This window comes from Canis lupus, chromosome 24 (assembly GCF_003254725.2).
Source record: "Canis lupus dingo isolate Sandy chromosome 24, ASM325472v2, whole genome shotgun sequence".
In the NCBI taxonomy this organism is placed as follows: domain Eukaryota; kingdom Metazoa; phylum Chordata; class Mammalia; order Carnivora; family Canidae; genus Canis; species Canis lupus.
Genome location: NC_064266.1, coordinates 3,718,011 through 3,736,030, shown reverse-complemented (window position 1 = coordinate 3,736,030; position 18,020 = coordinate 3,718,011). Strand labels below are relative to the sequence as shown.

Sequence of the window (18,020 nt, the reverse complement as noted above, 5' to 3'; positions counted from 1 at the left end):
GGAGCAGGAGGGATGTGGCAAAGTGGAGAGATGAGTGGCTGGGATGAAACAAGAGACAGAGAGGGACCCTGTGCTAAAGGATATGGTGAGCTAGAGCCATGGCAGTAGGAAACTGAAGCGTATGAGGGAGGGAGTGTTGTGATTATATGCGCCTTTTAGAAAGAAGATTCTGACTACTATATAGAGAAGGGGTGGGAGCCAGATCAGACTGATGATAGGTAAGACTGGCTATAAGACATTTGCAGGAGAGAGAAAACATAGTGACCTGGACTAGGGTAGCTGTATAAGTTAGCTATTGCTACCATAATGTTGCATAACAAACCATCCCCAAACTCAGCAGCCTGTCATACATTAGCATGTATTTCTCATTCATGCATCTGCAAGGTGACAGGTGTTGGCTGATCTAGGTTTGGATCTAAACTTCAGACGGGACTATTCCTTGTGTCTCTCATCCTCTTTGGACCACTGACTTCCTGAGACACATTCCTTCCAGGATGAAAGGCACAAGAAGTCATGTCAATGATGGAAATACATTTCAAACCTGCATTTGTGTTAAATCCACTAATATCCCATCGGCTAAAGTAGATCACATGGCCAAACCCAAATCCAAGAGGCAGAGAAATGCTCCTGTCTACCACAAGGCTGTGGAAAGGAGGTAGACACAGAACTCTACTACAGGGGAGAGGAATTGAGATCAGTGGCCCACTCCACTTCAGTTACAGCAGTAAAGCAGAACAATAAAAGGCACCAGAAGGAACAGCAGAATAAAAATCAGCAGAACTTGGTGGTTGCTTTAGCATCAGCCCCTAAATACATGTTAAAGGGGAGATGATTTGGGACTAAGCAAGGGTCTGGTCATCCAGAGATTTTGTTGGCTGTTGTGAAAAGTTTGGATTGTGCTTTAACTGCCATTGAGGATTCAAACAAGGTAAAGGTATGATTCACTTTATGTTTTAAGATAATATTTTATACTGTGTGAAAATGCATTACGAGAAGGCAAAGAAGAGGAAGACAAGTCAGGGAGCTGGTGACAAGATGCTGGCGACATGAGATAAGGTAGTGTGAGAGTAGAAAGGGATAAAAAGAGATTTTTCAAAAGAATTGACAAGGTTTTCTGATGGATGTATGGAGGGGATGAGAAAGAAAAATTGAAAGTAATTTCTAGTGCCCTTTATGGAGATGAGGAAGACAGGTGGTGGGATGGGGAACCTATTTAGGAGGAAGTAACAAGGGGACAGATTATGTATGATATGTGTGAGGGTCATCCAAGTGGAGATGTCAGGTAGACAGTGGGATAAATGGGCCTGAGTTCAGGGCTGAGGTCTTGGCTGCAGGCATAAACTTGGAAATCAGTAGCTTTAAATGGTTTTCGAGGCATAGAGCTCATAAAGGAAGTAAAGGTAGATATAGAAGAGAGCCCAGAACTATATTCTGATGTTGGGTTGGGAAAAATAAAAACATGTAGTGAAGGAGGCTGAGGAACAGTCAACCAGAAAGTGGGGCTGTGAAGCCAGGAGAATGTTTCAAGGGTAGTGTGGCCAAGTACATCAAGGCTTTCCTGAAAGCTTTTCTTCTAAGATCAACCTTCAGCCAACCATTTCCTCCTCCAAGAAGGCTACTCCTGCCAAATTTACTCCCTCCAGAATCCCATGGGACTGTTATCACTGATGTGCAGGAGCTAGATCTCTCTCAACTAATGCTCCCCAGAACCCAGGAGAAGGCCTGGGCCTGTGTAGCATAAACCAATGAGCTAGTCAGTTCTTAAGTACTTCCACATCCTTCCTTCTCATCTTTGGCAGTAAGCTTTCCCAAATCAGGTTCCCAACATCTAGATACTGCTCCTGCTGCCAGGTCCGGCTTTCCTTTGTTCTTTCCCAACCATGAGCAGACAGTGGGGCACTGAAACCTCCTCTTACAGGCTCACCAGAAGAGATTGCATGACTCCTTGTAACCCCACCTTCAGTGAGGCCATAATGGTGGCTAACAACCAGCCAGACTGGAGCATTTGCACCATGGAAGGCAGCAAAATGCCAGAATGCCAGGGCCAAACTGTTACCACAGCATCTGGATAGGGAATCTGGGGACTGTTGGCCAACATCTTACTGAATGGTTCTTCCTGAGGTTGTCCTAGCAGAGCTCCTGGGAGCTACAGTGATGCTACCCAATCCCATTAAGGGAAATTTTGTGTTAAATTCAGGCACTGTGTCAGAAAAATGAGGTGATATTTGGGGGAAGGCAAGGTCCTTACAGATCCCCTGTGGATGGGCTTACCTGGGTTGCCTAAGGCCTGAAGCCTATTTATTTCACTACCCCAGTTTAGATCCACCCCCAAACACCATTCAATCCTGAGACAAAGATTTGAGGTGAGGCAGGTATTGAGGAGAGGTGGGACACTCCAGCGGGGAAGCGGGGAGGTGAGATGGGTAAGGAAGGCAGACAATAGCAGTCACAGTGACTAGAGTTGAGCCCATGAGGTTGAGGGGCTCTAGCAAATGGTGCACACTCCTATCTCAGAATGACCCCATCTGAGGGGCAGGGGAGCCTCGTATTTATGTATCCATCGCAAGAGTCACTGATACAGGGCAGCTTGACACTTCGGGGACAAGCTCTCCAGGCATAGACACTAGTACTCATTGTGGAGAGGTAGCTGGTCCCACGAAAATGATAAGAAGGAGTACTGGGACATGCAGTCTCAAGGGCATTTGCCACACTGACATCTGTAGTTCTTACAGCTTATTCAGGGTGACAGTTTATTCAGGATGGTTTCAGAAATGATAGGCAGGAAGGACTAGGATGCCACTTTTGAGGGCTATTAGTGGGTGAAGAGAATTCTAGCATTTTCCATGTGCCCTTCAGGGTGCAAGGAAGAGTCTAGAATTTACTGTCAGAATTCCAATTCTCAGTCTACACTAATCCCTTACCAGCTCCTTGGTTACATGTGATATTGTGATGTATAGTAAGAAATACGTTTGATCTTCATCCCTGTTTCTAGAACAGAGCTCCTAAAATTTCTGTATTTTTCCAAAGAGCTATAGGTATCTTCTTTTATGTTAATGAGGTGACTTTTGGATCCCACCTAAGGATGGGAGCTGGTTGTCAGGAGAACCAACCATGTAATTAAAAGGCTGAAATTTCCAGTCCAAACCCTGACCTCCAGGGAGACGAGAGAGGCTGGAAGTTGAATCAGTTGCCAATAGCCAGTGAATTAATCAATTGCCTCTGCAGTGAAGCCTCCAGAGGGACAGGGTTCAGAGAGCTTCCGGATTAGTGAACATGTGGAGATTTGGGGACAGCAGTTTGCTGGGGACAGTATGGAGGCTCTGCTCCCTTTTCCAATACCTCACCCTGTACATTTCTTCCATCTGGCTACTCTTAAGTTATATCCTTATATAACATACCTGTCATCTATAACATACCTTATATAACACATTTTGGTAAAATGTGTCCACTCTAACAAACTAGTCAAACCCAAGGAGGAGGTCCTTGGAATCTCCAATCTAATATTGAAAAAGACAACCAGAGCCGGGGGCATCACAATGCCGGATTTCAAGTTGTACTACAAAGCTGTGATCATCAAGACAGTGTGGTACTGGCACAAAAACAGACACATAGATCAATGGAACAGAATAGAGAATCCAGAAGTGGACCCTCAACTTTATGGTCAACTAATATTCGATAAAGGAGGAAAGACTATCCATTGGAAGAAAGACAGTCTCTTCAATAAATGGTGCTGGGAAAATTGGACATCCACATGCAGAAGAATGAAACTAGACCACTCTCTTGCACCATACACAAAGATACACTCAAAATGGATGAAAGATCTAAATGTGAGACAAGATTCCATCAAAATCCTAGAGGAGAACACAGGCAACACCCTTTTTGAACTCGGCCACAGTAACTTCTTGCAAGATACATCTGTGAAGGCAAGGGAAACAAAAGCAAAAATGAATTATTGGGACTTAATCCAGATAAAATGCTTCTGCACAGCGAAAGAAAAAAAAAACTAAAAGACACAAATCTAAAAGACAACCTACAGAATGGGAGAAGATATTTGCAAATGACGTATCAGATAAAGGGCTAGTTTCCAAGATCTATAAAGAACTTACTAAACTCAACAGCAAAGAAACAAACATGAAATGGGCAGAAGATATGAGCAGAAATCTCACAGAGGAAGACGTAGACATGGCCAACAAGCACATGAGAAAAGGCTCCGCATCACTGGCCATCAGGGAAATACAAATCAAAACCACAGTGAGATACCACCTCACACCAGTGAGAATGGGGAAAGTTAACAAGACAGGAAACAACAAATGTTGGAGAGGATGTGGAGAAAGGGGAGCCCTCTTGCAGTGTTGATGGGAATGTGAACTGGTGCAGCCACTCTGGAAAACTGTGTGGAGGTTCCTCAAAGAGTTAAAAATAGACCTGCCCTACGACCCAGCAATTGCACTGCTGGGGATTTACCCCAAAGATACAGATGCAGTGAAGCGCCGGGACACCTGCACCCCGATGTTTCTAGCAGCAATGTCCACAACAGCCAAACTGTGGAAGAAGCCTCAGTGTCCATCAAAAGTTGAATGGATAAAGAAGCTGTGGTCTATGTATACAATGGAATATTCCTCAGCCATTAGAAATGACAAATACCCACCATTTGCTTCAACGTGAATGGAACTGGAGGGTATTATGCTGAGTGAAGTAAGTCAATCGGAGAAGGACAAACATATGGTCTCATTCATTTGGGGAATATAAAAATTAGTGAAAGGGAATAAAGGGGAAAGGAGAGGAGATGAGCGGGAAACATCAGTGAGGGTGACGGAACATGAGAGACCCTTAACTCTGGGAAACGAACAAGGGGTAGTGGAAGGGGAGGTGGGCGGGGGGATGGGATAACTGGGTGACGGGCACCGAGGGGGGCACTTGACGGGATGAGCACTGGGTGTTGTGCTATATGTTGGCAAATTGAACTCCAATAAAAAATATACAAAAATATATATATACAAAAAAATAAAATAAAATAATAAAATAAAATAAAATATAAAATAAAATAAAATAAAATAAAATAAAATAAAATAAAATAAAACGAATCTCCAATCTATAGCTAGTCCATCAGAAGTACAGTTGACCTCTGGACCTGTATTGTCATCTGGGGTGGGGGAGGGCTGTCTTGTAGGATAGAGCCCTTCACCTATGGGATCTGATGCTGTCACTAAGTAAATAGTGTGACAGCAAAAAAAAATTTTTTAAAAAGAGTTAAGTTGTAGGATACCCATCTGGGGTCACAGAAATGCTTGGGTGTGTGGGGAAAACCCACACCCACACATGAATGGAAATTGGTGAGCAGAGTCTTACCTTGGCCAAGTGCTGAACTCCTAGAGCATCAGTTGTGTCATCTTTGCATGAGGAAAACAAAACCCGCCCTACCTACCTCCAGAATCGCCACTAGAATTCCATGAAACCCTATATTTGTGAGAGCCTCTGGACAGGATGGGACTCATGCACCAGCTGTCATTAAAGTGCCTCTTCTCTGTAGGCTTATTCACTTTCTCTCCACATTTAATTGTTCAGGGGAAGAGATTCCCTCCCGGTGATATCTTACAACATCAAACCAAGGCTAGACACATCAATTTGGAGCCTACACCGACACAGGTGTTCCAGTTACCCAAATCTTAAAATGGAAAGTGACATGAAGCAGGTGTTCCAGGTCATACATATTTAGCAAAAATCCAGAATCTTCTTATTTTTCCTAAAAAATTGGCTGGTTGTGTGGAGCTGACCTCAGACCAGGGAAAGATTTTAAACTGTAATATGGGGGAAGTGAGAATCTTTGAAGCTGGCGATTTCTGACCCCCTAGGGTAAGATTTAGGGAACTATTTATGAACCACGTGCACACATAAAACTAGGTCTGAATGGGTGTCTGTGTGTGCATCCAGATGAAAAATATGCATGCATTGTGGGCTAAATTCCTGTTGACTTGGCAACCAGCCAGCCTTCTGTTTTCTCTGCAACAACTGCCATGAGGAATTAGAGAATGAATTCACATATTTTGAAGGCAAGAAATAAAAACAGTATTAAATGTCAGGGCAGTTGGGCCTTGCATGCTCTCTGGTGGGCATTGCCATGAAGATTTTCTGCATTTACACTTAATGGACCCTGCCTCAGTGACTCAGGAAGCAGGGAAACCATTGTTTAGATCAACACTATGCACAGCGAGGGCTCCCATGCCTTTTGCAAAGGTGGCCCAGAAATGAGAACAGTCTGTGCTATTGTCTGGCTTAACATGCCCCAAGAAACTAGTTTTTGAGGGGGTTGAGTTAAATTTGCTGCCCTCGGGGAAACTTATTGGGGTGATAGAACTGTTTTATTTTTTTTTTCATGGCTAGTTCGTATTTTATTGGACTGTTGATTTCAGTGCTTCTGTGATGTCAACCTAACAAAGGACTAAATGTTTAGTCGAGGGGATGAAGCCACCCACAAATCTGAGCAAACTTAAGGTAGTTGGAATCAGGGAAAAGTCTACTGAAGGGAGGTCCTTGGTTCCTAACAGTTCTAAAGATTTAATGATCAGTTTTATGGAAAAATTCAAAGTGTCCAGATGTCCTTTAGGCAGGAGAAACAGGAAGGACTGGAGGACATAGGCAGTAGGGGCAGACGGTCTGCAGCACGGACGGCTGGGCTGCAGAAGCTGCTTTCCCGTCGGTCCGTAGGATGAGGATGCTTTCCTCAGACAAGGGATGGAACTGTTTTATATCTTGTTGAGATGTGGGTTACGTGGGAACATGCATTGGCATTGATCAAAACTTAGCCAATAGTAGGGATTTGACCTTTACTATATGGAGATTATGCCTCAAATTTTTTTACCAAAAAAAACAAACAAACAATTTCGGTGCCCCCTCACTCTGTTCCCTAAAAAGATCAGCTTAGGGTGCCCAGGTGGCTCAGTTGGTTAAGTATCTGCTCTCCACTCAGGTTATGATTTCAGGGTCCTGGGATTGAGCCCTGAATCTGGCTTTCTATTCAGCAGGGAGCCTGCTTCTCCCTCTCCCTCTGCCGTTCCCCCTGCTGGTGCATGCTCACACTCTCTCTGTGTGAATAAATAAACTCTTTAAAAAAAATTTAAATATAAGCTTAAAGCCCCCCCACACACATCTGTCTCCTCATCCAGCTCTGCACTCTTGTCCCTTGCCACCCAGCCTCACTGCCTCCAACATGCACATGCACCCACGTGTGTGTACACATACGCACATACATCCATGCACAAGCATACACATGTGCTCAGCTTATTTAAGCACACAGTGTATGTAGACTAGTGGGAAGCTAGGTACTGTGTGGAAGGAGGAAAACCTGAAGACGTGGGCATCTGCTGTCAGAACAGTGGGACTAGCTGGGAGCTAAGAAGACTACCCAGGCAAGGTCAGCACACGATCTGCATCAGAAGTGGGGATAGGGCCAGCGAGGGCTCAGTGAACTTGGAAGAGACAAAAGGACTTAGGGAGGGATGAGCAGAATAGAGGTGGGGCAGAAAGGAGGTACGCACCCCATCTGACCAAACTGAGATTCCAAAAGGGAGACAGTGGTATGTTAAGGTGGGGAAGGTGAATCTCTCCTGTTTGGAGAGGCTCCCAAGTGCTCAGCTACAGAGAGGAGATGCTGGGGTGTGAAAGACTGTTTGAGGCCCCAGCAGACCCCCTGGCTATCTTCCTTATCTTCATTCCTGCTTCTCCTCTGAGTGAGAGGGGCCACTGTAGGTCTCTTTTCATTGTGTTTGTGAATTATAAAATCAATGCATGTTAATGGCCCCAAACTGGAAGCAACCCAGATGTCCATACACAGTAGAATAATTAGACAAATGGTGATATGTTTATGCTGTTACAAAAGGAAATGAGCTATTGGTACAATGAAAAACACAAAGGAAATGAAGAAATCTTTAAAAATTATGCTGAGTAAAAGAGAATACTGGTATAAAAGAATGCATATTATAGGGCTCCATTTATATGAATTTTCTTGGCTGAGCTAACCTTAGAAGCAGTGATTAATGCTGGTGAGACTGATGAGGAGATAACAGAACTTTCTGGGGAGGATGGAAGTGCTCTATATCACGGCTACAGTTTGAGTTACACAGGTATATATGTTTCTCAAAACACATTGAACACTGTAATTATGATTTGTGGATGTCACCACACAGAAATTGCATCTAGAAACAAAAGACCTGTGAACTAAATCCAGCCCTTTGGTAAAATGGTACAATAAACGGGTATAATTCTTTCCATTTTTCTGAATGCTTGAAAACTTTCATGATAAAATGTTAAGAAAAAAATCTATACACATTCACAGAAAAATAAAGTGAGAAAAGGGACAGGGAATATTGGACAGGATTGTATCGCCTCTGGAACACCATCTGGAAAGTGGCAGCCAGGGTCTCCCTGCTCCCAGCCTCTCTCTGACAAGTCCACTCTGCTCCATTTGACTTCTGCACTGAAATGGATTCATCGTCTGTTCAATGGTTATGCACTGAAGCATGTGGTCTGTGCTCAGCCCTGTGCCAGGCAGAGCATAAAATCTGACATGGTCCCCACCCTTGTGGTGATTGTTATCTACCGACACTTTGATCAGGGGACTGCTGGGTGGTGAGTTTATAAAAGAAGCAGCCAGGGGTAGCAGAGAAGGGATTAGATGGCTCATGAGTGAGTGGAGAATAATGGCCCAGACACATTGAGAACTCACTGTACGCTGGTACGCCGGGTCCTGTTCAAGCTTTTTTTTTTTTTTGCAAGTTGCTTTATTTTTTTAATAATAAATTTATTTTTTACTGGTGTTCAATTTGCCAACATACAGAATAACACCCAGTGCTCATCCTGTCAAGTGCCCACCTCAGTGCCCGCCACCCAGTCACCCCCACCCCCCTACCTTCCTCCCCTTCCACCACCCCTAGTTCGTTTCCCAGAGTTAGGAGTCTTTCATGTTCTGTCTCCCTTTCTGATATTTCCCACTTATTTTTCCTCCTTTCCCCTTTATTCCCTTTCACTATTATTTATATTCCCCAAATGAATGAGACCGTATAATATTTGTCCTTCTTCGATTCTGTTCAAGCTTTTTAACATGGATTAATTCAGTTAATCCTCACAACCACCTCATGAGGTAGAAATTGTATTATCCCCTTTTACTTCTCAGAAAACTGAGGCTTGGGGAAGTTAAGTCCCTTTTCCATGATTGTAAAGCAAGTGAGTGGCTGAGCAGGGATTCAGAACGGGTTCAGGTGAACTGGGTCTGAAGCCCATGCTCTAAAGCAGGGATCAGCAAACTTTTTGGAAAGGGCCAGAGGGGAAATACAAGTTTTGTGGGCCACATGGTTTCTATCAAACTTCTTGACTCTGCTACTGCTACATGAAGGCAGAAGTATACAATATGCAAATGCACGAGCTAAGCTCCAAAAAATTTCATCCACAAAATCAGGCAATGGGCCAGATTTGGCCCTTGGCCCATAGTTGGCCAACTCTTGCTCCAAACCAACCGTAGTCTCCAGTGATTGGGAGATGTTCTAGTTAGACCCAGGGGCATCTGAAGGAACCATTCCTGATTGCCATGTCCGTATGCAGGTGGGGGTTCAGATAGCAAGGAATACATCTAAATTCTGAGACCCCAGGTCTGTAATGAATGAAAAAACAAAAATTATCCCTGGGTGCAATCCATTACCAAAGGAAGATTGTAGAGGAAAAGGTGAAAATGTGAAAAATACTCATAAACCCCACCACGTCAGTTGTCTTTAGCCTTTGGAGCCAGATTTAGAATTTGAGAAGCACCACTCTTCGACATTTTATGTCAATGGAGGAAGAGTAAAGCTCCAAAGCTCTAGTTGAATATGATTCATTTTGAAAAGACAGAAGGCTTAGCCAAAGAGAATTTTCCAGCTTGGAGCTTGGCTCTCACTAGCTCTTTGGTTTCCTAAGGGCAGGAAATCACTTTACGCAATTCATATTGCTGACAAGGATTCAACCCTGGAGCTCAAAGGGTGAGTGGGGCTAGGATTGCATTGACCACATGCTTAGAAGAATCCATGCAATGTTGATAGTTAAGAGCTCAAAAGGGTATCTGAGTGTGTGTTCACAGTTTCAGGGTGAGCCCAAGGACTGTATGAAGAGGAGAGCCTCGCTGAGTGAAGTAAGTCAGTTGGTGAAGGACAAACATTATATGTTCTCATTCATTTGGGGAATATAAATAATAGTGAAAGGGAATATAAGGGAAGGGAGAAGAAATCTGTGGGAAATATCAGAAAGGGAGACAGAACGTAAAGACTGCTAACTCTGGGAAACGAACTAGGGGTGGTGGAAGGGGAGAAGGGCGGGGGGTGGGAGTGAATGGGTGACGGGCACTGGGGGTTATTCTGTATGTTAGTAAATTGAACACCAATAAAAAATAAATTAAAAAAAAAAAAAGAGGAGAGCCTCAGCGGACTCTTCCTCACTCTGCACAGCGGCTGCCATCTCACTCTGGAAGCCCTGCTTCTGCCCTTCAACTCTCTGGTCAGGGTACATGTAGGATTATTGTAGGTTCAGTATGGACAGAATACTTTTTCAGTAGAAGGCATTTGTGATATACTCCTGGATACTGGCCTCTTTATACCTATCCTGCTGATGGAAGGAGAAAATCTACCTATAGCCAGATGGAAAGTCTGCAGGAAGATAAGCTACCAGCTGAACAAGAATGGGTCTAAATCCCTCATTTTTTTTTACACTGATTTAACCAAGTCAACCCATTTCTTCAACATCACAGAGATATGACTGAGTCATTTGCTCTTAAGAAGGCATTCAATGGCTGGGAATACTTTCCCTGGAGTTCAACAGATGGTTGGCTCACATGGATTGTGCTGGCAGAGCGGAAGAGGGTCCAGTGAATTCCCTCTATGACAGACATTGCATAAGGAGATGTGTTACGCTCCTGGGTCCCCACACAAAAGTTTTGACTGTTAAGGGCATGGAGTTTTCTGTCACCAAAAGGTAAACCGAACACACCCACCTACAGAGATACCCACATGTGCCATTCCTACACCCTAGGGGTGAACTGGTAAAAGGGTGGCAAGGGGTGCCCTGAACCATGTCAGAATGGCCCCAGACCACTTCCACTCATAATCACCACTCAGTTCTCTAATGAAATGATCAACCTGCCTTGCTTTTCCTTCCTGTGGACACAGGCGAGCCTTTGACTCCCAGCTGGACAGTGCACATTGGTGGGGGCTCTATGGCCTCATTTCCAAACCTCAATGCAGATAAGACTTTCCAAGAGAACTGGTGAAAATGAATATCAAAGTCTGAGCCCCCAAATCTGTAGAGATCAGAAATAGATTTAGCCTCAGTACTTACTCAAAGTCAGTGGTTCTTAAACTTTCTCATGCATCAGAATCACCTAGGGGTTTATTAAAACACATGGACGCACCCATCCCCAAAGTTTCTCATTCAGGAAGTCTGGAGAGGATGCTGAGATCCTGCATTTAAGTACCCAGGTGATGCTGGTTCAGGGAGGATGCTTTGAGCATGGCTGCTCTAAGGCATACCTCCTATCTCGGGGTAGCTGACCTCATGACTTTGACCTAGGTCAAGGCAGAAGGAACATCTTCCCTACACTATGGAAGAAGCGCTATATAATCTTTTTTGGCCTGGTTGGCCTCTCAATATTCCCTACCTGCCCTGCCCAATACTGCAGCCAGTAATCACATATGGCTCTTTAAATATAAATCTGAATTAACTGAAGGTAAGATTAAAATTTTATCTGGTGTATGAGCCACAAGTGACTAATGGCAGCCATATGGGACAACACAGTTACAGGACGTTTTTATCACGGCAGAAAGTTCTACTTGACAGTGCTATTTTATAAGAATTCCAAAAATTGTTTCTCTCTTTCTCCTCAATGTTTGGCAGCTAACCCCACTCTGAAAGACAAACACAACAAAATCCTCTTCTGAATATCAGGAATGGGATGTTAACTCTTTCCTCTTCTTTGCTTGCTCACAATAGCAAGACTCATCCACCTCTTCCCATCAAATTTGGGTGGAGTTCACAGACAACTGAATGCAAAAGAGATAAAAAGTTTAGTAATATTTTTCAAAGTATGGCTCCCATCACTCATGTCATGAGATTTACCCTAAAAGTTGTATGTCAAGAATGTGCACACTCCCTGGAGATCAGGTCCACAGGGAAGTGTTGTGGGCAAATGAGAATCAGGCCACACACAACAGAGAATTCAAGTGGCCATGGGGCAGCCCAGGAAGCACTGCCTCTGGAGGGAAAGATGGGGCTGGGTTGGGAGTGAATGACACAAGTGAGCCCCCTGACTGTCCTAGGAAAGTGCACATCCCTGCTGCCAGTGGCAAAGCACTCCTGCCAAAGCTGCCTTTTGTTTGCCATCCTAAAGGAGAGATTTGACCTGACCACTACTCAGAGTTGGCTTGAGCCGCTGCACTGAACAAGTGCTTTTTGGAAGCCTAACTGTGCATCTTTTCTTACAGATTCGGCTGAACAGCAGAGGACTGATCTACTCCGTGGGCTTACTCCTGGCCTCCGTCTTTGTCACGGTAGGGCTAGAGCTCCTTCCCCTCTCCAGTTCCTGTGTTCCATCACCCTCTCCACCCCCGATCCCACCCTTGGGTTCTTTGGCTACAGTTTGTTTGGACACTACATGGGCTTGGCCTCCGGGTGGATGGGGATAATCAGCCTCCAGATGTCCCATCTCCTTCATGGCTATTTCTTTTAGAAGTGGATCCTAGCAACTCACTAGAAAGCCTTTCCGCTTTATGAAAGGAGCCAGCCCTCCTCTAAGAAGTGTGGCCCGGCCTCATGTCAAGCACAAGCCATTTTATCAAAAGCAAAAGGGAGATCCCACTTTTTCTGCAGGATTAGTAAAGAGAAGGGTAGATTCCAATTAATTATCTTTTCCAGGTTAATAAGCATCTCCATAAATCCATGGGTTCAACCAATACTCAGAGACTAAAAATACATTATTTTATTGACAGTGTACTTTTATGCCACTCCACTATCTTGGCCATTGTATCTCTTTGTATAATCTGGCATTCCAACTCAACTGACATGTTGGGGTAGGAATAGATTCACAACAACACATGGACTGGTCCACATAAAGTATCTGTTAATATACAAGAATGTGATTGAATTATCACATTAGAAAACATTGAGATGCAATGTGCCTTTTCCTGAAATTTTCAAGGAAACAGTCATTGAATTACACTGGCATGTGCTAGAGAATAGGAATTCAGAAGGGCAGGCAGGAAACTAGAGGTCATTGACAGGATCAGGCTGTGAGTCAAATGTCAAGGATTTACTAAAGCTACACTGCCTTACCCAAAGGTGGGAATCTGTGCAATTCTTTTTTTCTGTAGCTTAGGAGATTCTATGGGTCTTGTGTGACTTAGGGTTATGATACCTGTCATAGCCACACATAGTGCTCAATGCTCTGCATACACTTTCCCATTTGGAGCTCGCCACACACCCCTCAGGTAGCCACTACATCAGCCCCATTATACAGGTGAACATCTGAGGCCTTTAGAGAAATTGTCACCGAATGAATGAAGGGGCAAGCCATCTGACATCAGAGCGCATACTTACAGCTTCATCTGTGCAACCTGTAGCAGGTGGGGCTAGCTACCACCTGGGATGTTGAAATGGGGTTACTGGATAGTGGAAGAGAAGTAGGTTTGTTGGGAGTGGGGAAAGACCAACGTCAAACATCTTGAGCTTGCAATGCCTGTTTGACACATAAGGGAAGAGGTCGAGAAAGCCATTGGAAAGATGAGTGTGAGTTCAGGGGACACATCCAAGCTGGAGACCCCAGAATGTGGATGGTATTTAAAGCCTCAGGTGATGAGCAAAGACAGACAAGAGAAGAGCCCAACATCCGAGTCTTGGTGCCCTCTGGTCAAGATGATGTTAGGGAATGTCAGGGTGATGATAATAAAATGCCAAATGAAACAGAATGAGCAGTCAGAGAGACAGAAGGAAAACCAGCAGAGTATGGCATCTGGAAGCCAAGTGGAGAAGATGTTTCAGGGTGAAGGGAGTGATTGGCTCTTGTCACAGGAGTGAGTCCTGAGCTTTGGCCATTCGGGTTAGAAATACAAAGTTGTGGGTGCTCCTGAAGAGGGTAGTTGGTGGGACAATGAGGCAGAAGATTGGGTAGAACAAGCTAACAGAGAATGGAAGGACAGAAATTGGACACAGCAGTATTTACAACTCTTTCAAGTCATCTTACTGTAAAGAAAGAAGTGGGAATCCAGAAAAAAATGTAGTTGTTTTTTCAAATGAGATAACTAGCAGCATTCTTGTATCCCAGTTGGAGCAATCCAGGGGTGGAATGGGGATCAGATGGAGATGGAAGGGGGCAGCTGCTGGGGCCAAGTTCTAGAGTGTTGGGGGAGGCAGGATTGTGTACACGTGTGGAGGTGTGAGCCGTGGGCAGGGCTGTGGGCTGCAGGTCCTCACTACCAGGAGAAAAGGCGAGCAAGTGAATCTGGTGGTGGAGCTCTAGGGACAGGAACACGGTCAAGTGCTAAGGGTGAAGGTTAAGAAGGGGGTAAAGGGGTCTGAGAAGAGAGGAGAGGCTGGAAACTGTCATCCAAGAAAGGGAGAGACTATGCACTTAGGGAAATGTGGGATGATTGCCATAAATGGCCCCCTTCGAGGTTTGTAGGTTTGAATTTAAAGTGAGACCCTTCGGCAGGTATGGCCAGGCAGTTTCCTCCAGGCTGGGTCAGCACCATGGAAGAAATGTGGTGTAGCTGGAAACTAAGCTGGAACCGAAGGCTGTGACTTTACCACAGGAGGACAAGAGCACTAGAGAGAGGCCAGTGAATGGCGATGGATGTCCAGGGTGGTTCTAGTGATTGCTGGTGGAATTCCCGCAGGGTAAGGTGGGATGGAGGTGGGTACAGGGGGTGACGTGCAGTGAAATGGTAGTGGTAGCCATGAATTCTGGGTCCTGCAGGTCTGTGGAGTTGCAGGAGGAAGGGTAGAAGATGGACCAAGCAGGAAAGAGGAGGTGGCAGTCAGAGAGCGGGATGTTTGACGTGGAGAGGATGAAGTTGTCTCTGTTCTTGCTAACCATAGGGGTGCCATAGATAGGAGTGACAGTGAATGGGATTCGGGGATCTGGAGGAGGAGGGGGAAGAGACTGGGTTTGCAGCGTTGACTGTAGCCAGACGGGATGGCTTTGGAAGGCTTTAGATTCTACGCTTGGTGCTTTTGGGGAAGCAGCAGTAAGGAGCAAGGGGCACAGCTTCCTTGCCCCCAGGCATGGGAATGGAAGAGATGCGACCACTGCCTGCCAGGAGATGTGTCCTCAGGAAGAGCCAGGGACTACTTGGGGCAAGAAGGTGAGGAGTCAGAGCCAGCGATGCGACATAGAGCAGTGCTGGGCTGCCGTCGGGGGTGAGGAGTGGTGGCCGTTCACCATGCCTATGTCGATTGGTTCCATCATTATGATTTTTAAGTTTTTTTAAAGTTCTGACTTCCCAGGGCACGTGGGTGGCTCAGTCGGTTAAGCATTGGCCTTCAGCTCGGTTCATGATCCCGAGGGCCTGGAAACGAGTCCTGTGTTGTGCTCCCTGCCCCGTGGGGAGTCTGCTTCGGCCTCTCCCCCTGCTTGTGCTCTTGCTCACTCTCTCTCACCCTGTCAAATAAATAAAATCTTTAAAAAAATTAATAAATAAAATCAAAGTCTGGCTTCCCTTCTTGATTTTTGGTGTCCTGATCTTCCAAAATGTGAGCGAGGAGCTTGGGGGGCTCAGAGACCATCAGTGCCCCGCAGGGTCTGCCATTGGCGACCCCTGGCCCGGCCACCCCAAAGCCCCGCTCCCGGTGCCGCCTCTTCCCGTGCCCTCTGACCCCGGCTGTGTGTGTTGCAGGTGTTTGGCGTTCACCTGAACAAGTGGCAGCTGGACAAGAAGCTCGGGTGCGGGTGCCTTTTCCTGTACGGCGTGTTCCTGTGCTTCTCCATCATGACGGAGTTCAACGTGTTCACCTTTGTGAACTTGCCCATGTGCGGGGACCACTGATCCGCCCGGAGGCCCGCCGAGCTGCGGTCCTCCTTTTCTGTGCAATACGAAATCCAGCCGCACCCCGAGTCCCGCGGGCCCCCCACCCCGGCGCCGGGGTCTCCGGTTGTCCCGCGCGGGTCCCGGGCCTCCGCTCCTGCCTCAGTGGCCCAGGCTGCCCCCGCCCCCCTGCTCCCCCTCCTCCGTGGCCTCCGCCCGCCGCCCTCCCTGTCTCCTCCGTGTGAAGACTCTGACATCCGCGTAAATTTACAGGCTCCATTTTTGAACAGTGACTGAGATTCTAGAAAAAAAACAAAAAAAACACAAAAACTGGCTGCTAACTGGCCCAAGCCAGGCAACACTTCTTACAATCCCTCCTCCGTTTTTAAGTTATTGGATGGAAGACACACCTAATTTATGACGCGAGACTGTCAAAGGAATAGAGAGGAGAGGGTATATGCTGATGGTAGGGAGTGTTCGGGATTTCGTTATGTTTTGAGGTGATGCCTAGGTTACTGGATTTGGGAAGGTTGTTTCACTTTGGGGGTGGGCTTCCCCCTTTTCTTCCTTTTCTTCCAGAGATGGAGAGCTTCTCTTGCATCTTCTTTCCCTGGGCTCTGGATTAGCAGACGATCCACAGATTGTCCCCGCCATGTCTTCTGGGATCAAATCCCAGGCACAGTGGAAGATGCATGGATTTAGTGCTTAGTAGAGGAACATGTAGGCAAGGCCACCAGGAACAGATGCATAACGTTTCATACCCAAGGATGCCTCCCTGAAGTCCTATAGGCGTTACCTAGGGGGCATGAGCTTTCGAGGAAGAAGACAGCTTCCCACATATCCATTAGGATCATCTTTTTCTCACTAGGTTCCTTCTAGTCTCTCAAGCAATAGTTCTAGCCTGCCCCAGGCCTCCGATGAGGGGCCCTGGTTACACTCCCCATCCGTGAGGTGCCAGGCAGTCAGCGCCAGAAGCTTCCCAGCCCGTGAGTCCCTGAGATGCGCGCTCATCACTTGGTATTTGGGGTGACAAGGAGTGAGCCAGAGGCCACCACTGCTTTCGTGCAGGAGTTACAGACACTGGTTTCTTGGAAAATGGAGAGAAGCACACTTTGCACAGACGTCGTCAATAAAGTCCCAATTTGCCACTCGGTATTGAGTACACTGGACCCTGACAGCTGGCTCCTGGGCCAGCGTCCTTCCTCACAGGACGCCTCCACCAAGCTGCCCCGGCTCCGGCCCTCCCATCCTGGAGGGAGGGCAAGAACTGACACCTTTGGAACCGCAGAATGTGTTCAATGCAGACTCGCTCAAGGGCATAAGTTATTGTGAACATTGTTGCCAATCACCGCTCAACAGCCCTGCTAGATTTTGTATGATGCTGAATTATTATGCCACTAATTCCACCGAGTTAAGACCCACCCATGCTTGTTACACTTGTATTTATTGAAACTGTGGATTCTTGCCCCTGCTGCCCTTGTATTTACTTTAAGCACTGATCACTTATCATTCATTCAGTATGGTTTCCCCCAGTCCCTTGTACACATTCTGGTATGAAATGTAAAATTAACCTGCTACAAATTGGTTGAATGTTTCTGTCAATGGTGCAAACGGAGGCCAGCGTAAGCCAATGGGGCACCTGCCTGAAGGAGGAACGGGAAAGGAAATCACCAATTTGGGCTCTCAGAGCTAAGACACACGTATTGATTCTGTTGCACATTTTGCACTGGTTTATGGAGATTGTTTTCTTGGACGGATAGTGTAAAATAAACTTCTCTGTTCCGTATCCTTCCTTGAGCAGCGCGCTTTACTTCCTCTCCTAGAGTGTTGCCTGTTTTAAACTACACCGACCAGTGTGTGTGGAAGGAGGTGGCCAAGTATTCCTGCTTCTACACTTCCTGGGTGGACTCACCTGGAAAGCTGGCAGTTGTCTGGTGGACTGCAAGCATGAAGTCGCCAATCGTGGGTCTTCTCTAAATCTGGCAGAGA

General features: G+C 46.0%; 1 protein-coding gene across 2 annotated transcripts in view; it reads left to right on the top strand.

The window, feature by feature from the left end:
- SLC24A3 (solute carrier family 24 member 3) overlaps positions 1-17,817 on the top strand; it is a 481,544-nt gene extending 463,727 nt beyond the window's left edge. For both annotated transcript variants that reach the window (XM_049100282.1, XM_025469153.3), the window contains 2 exons: positions 12,498-12,563; positions 15,903-17,817. In XM_049100282.1, the coding sequence (XP_048956239.1) occupies positions 12,498-12,563; positions 15,903-16,052 (216 nt within the window). In that variant the 3' untranslated portion in view covers positions 16,053-17,817. The remainder of the gene's footprint in view (positions 1-12,497; positions 12,564-15,902) is intronic.
- Positions 17,818-18,020: the final 203 nt, after the last annotated feature.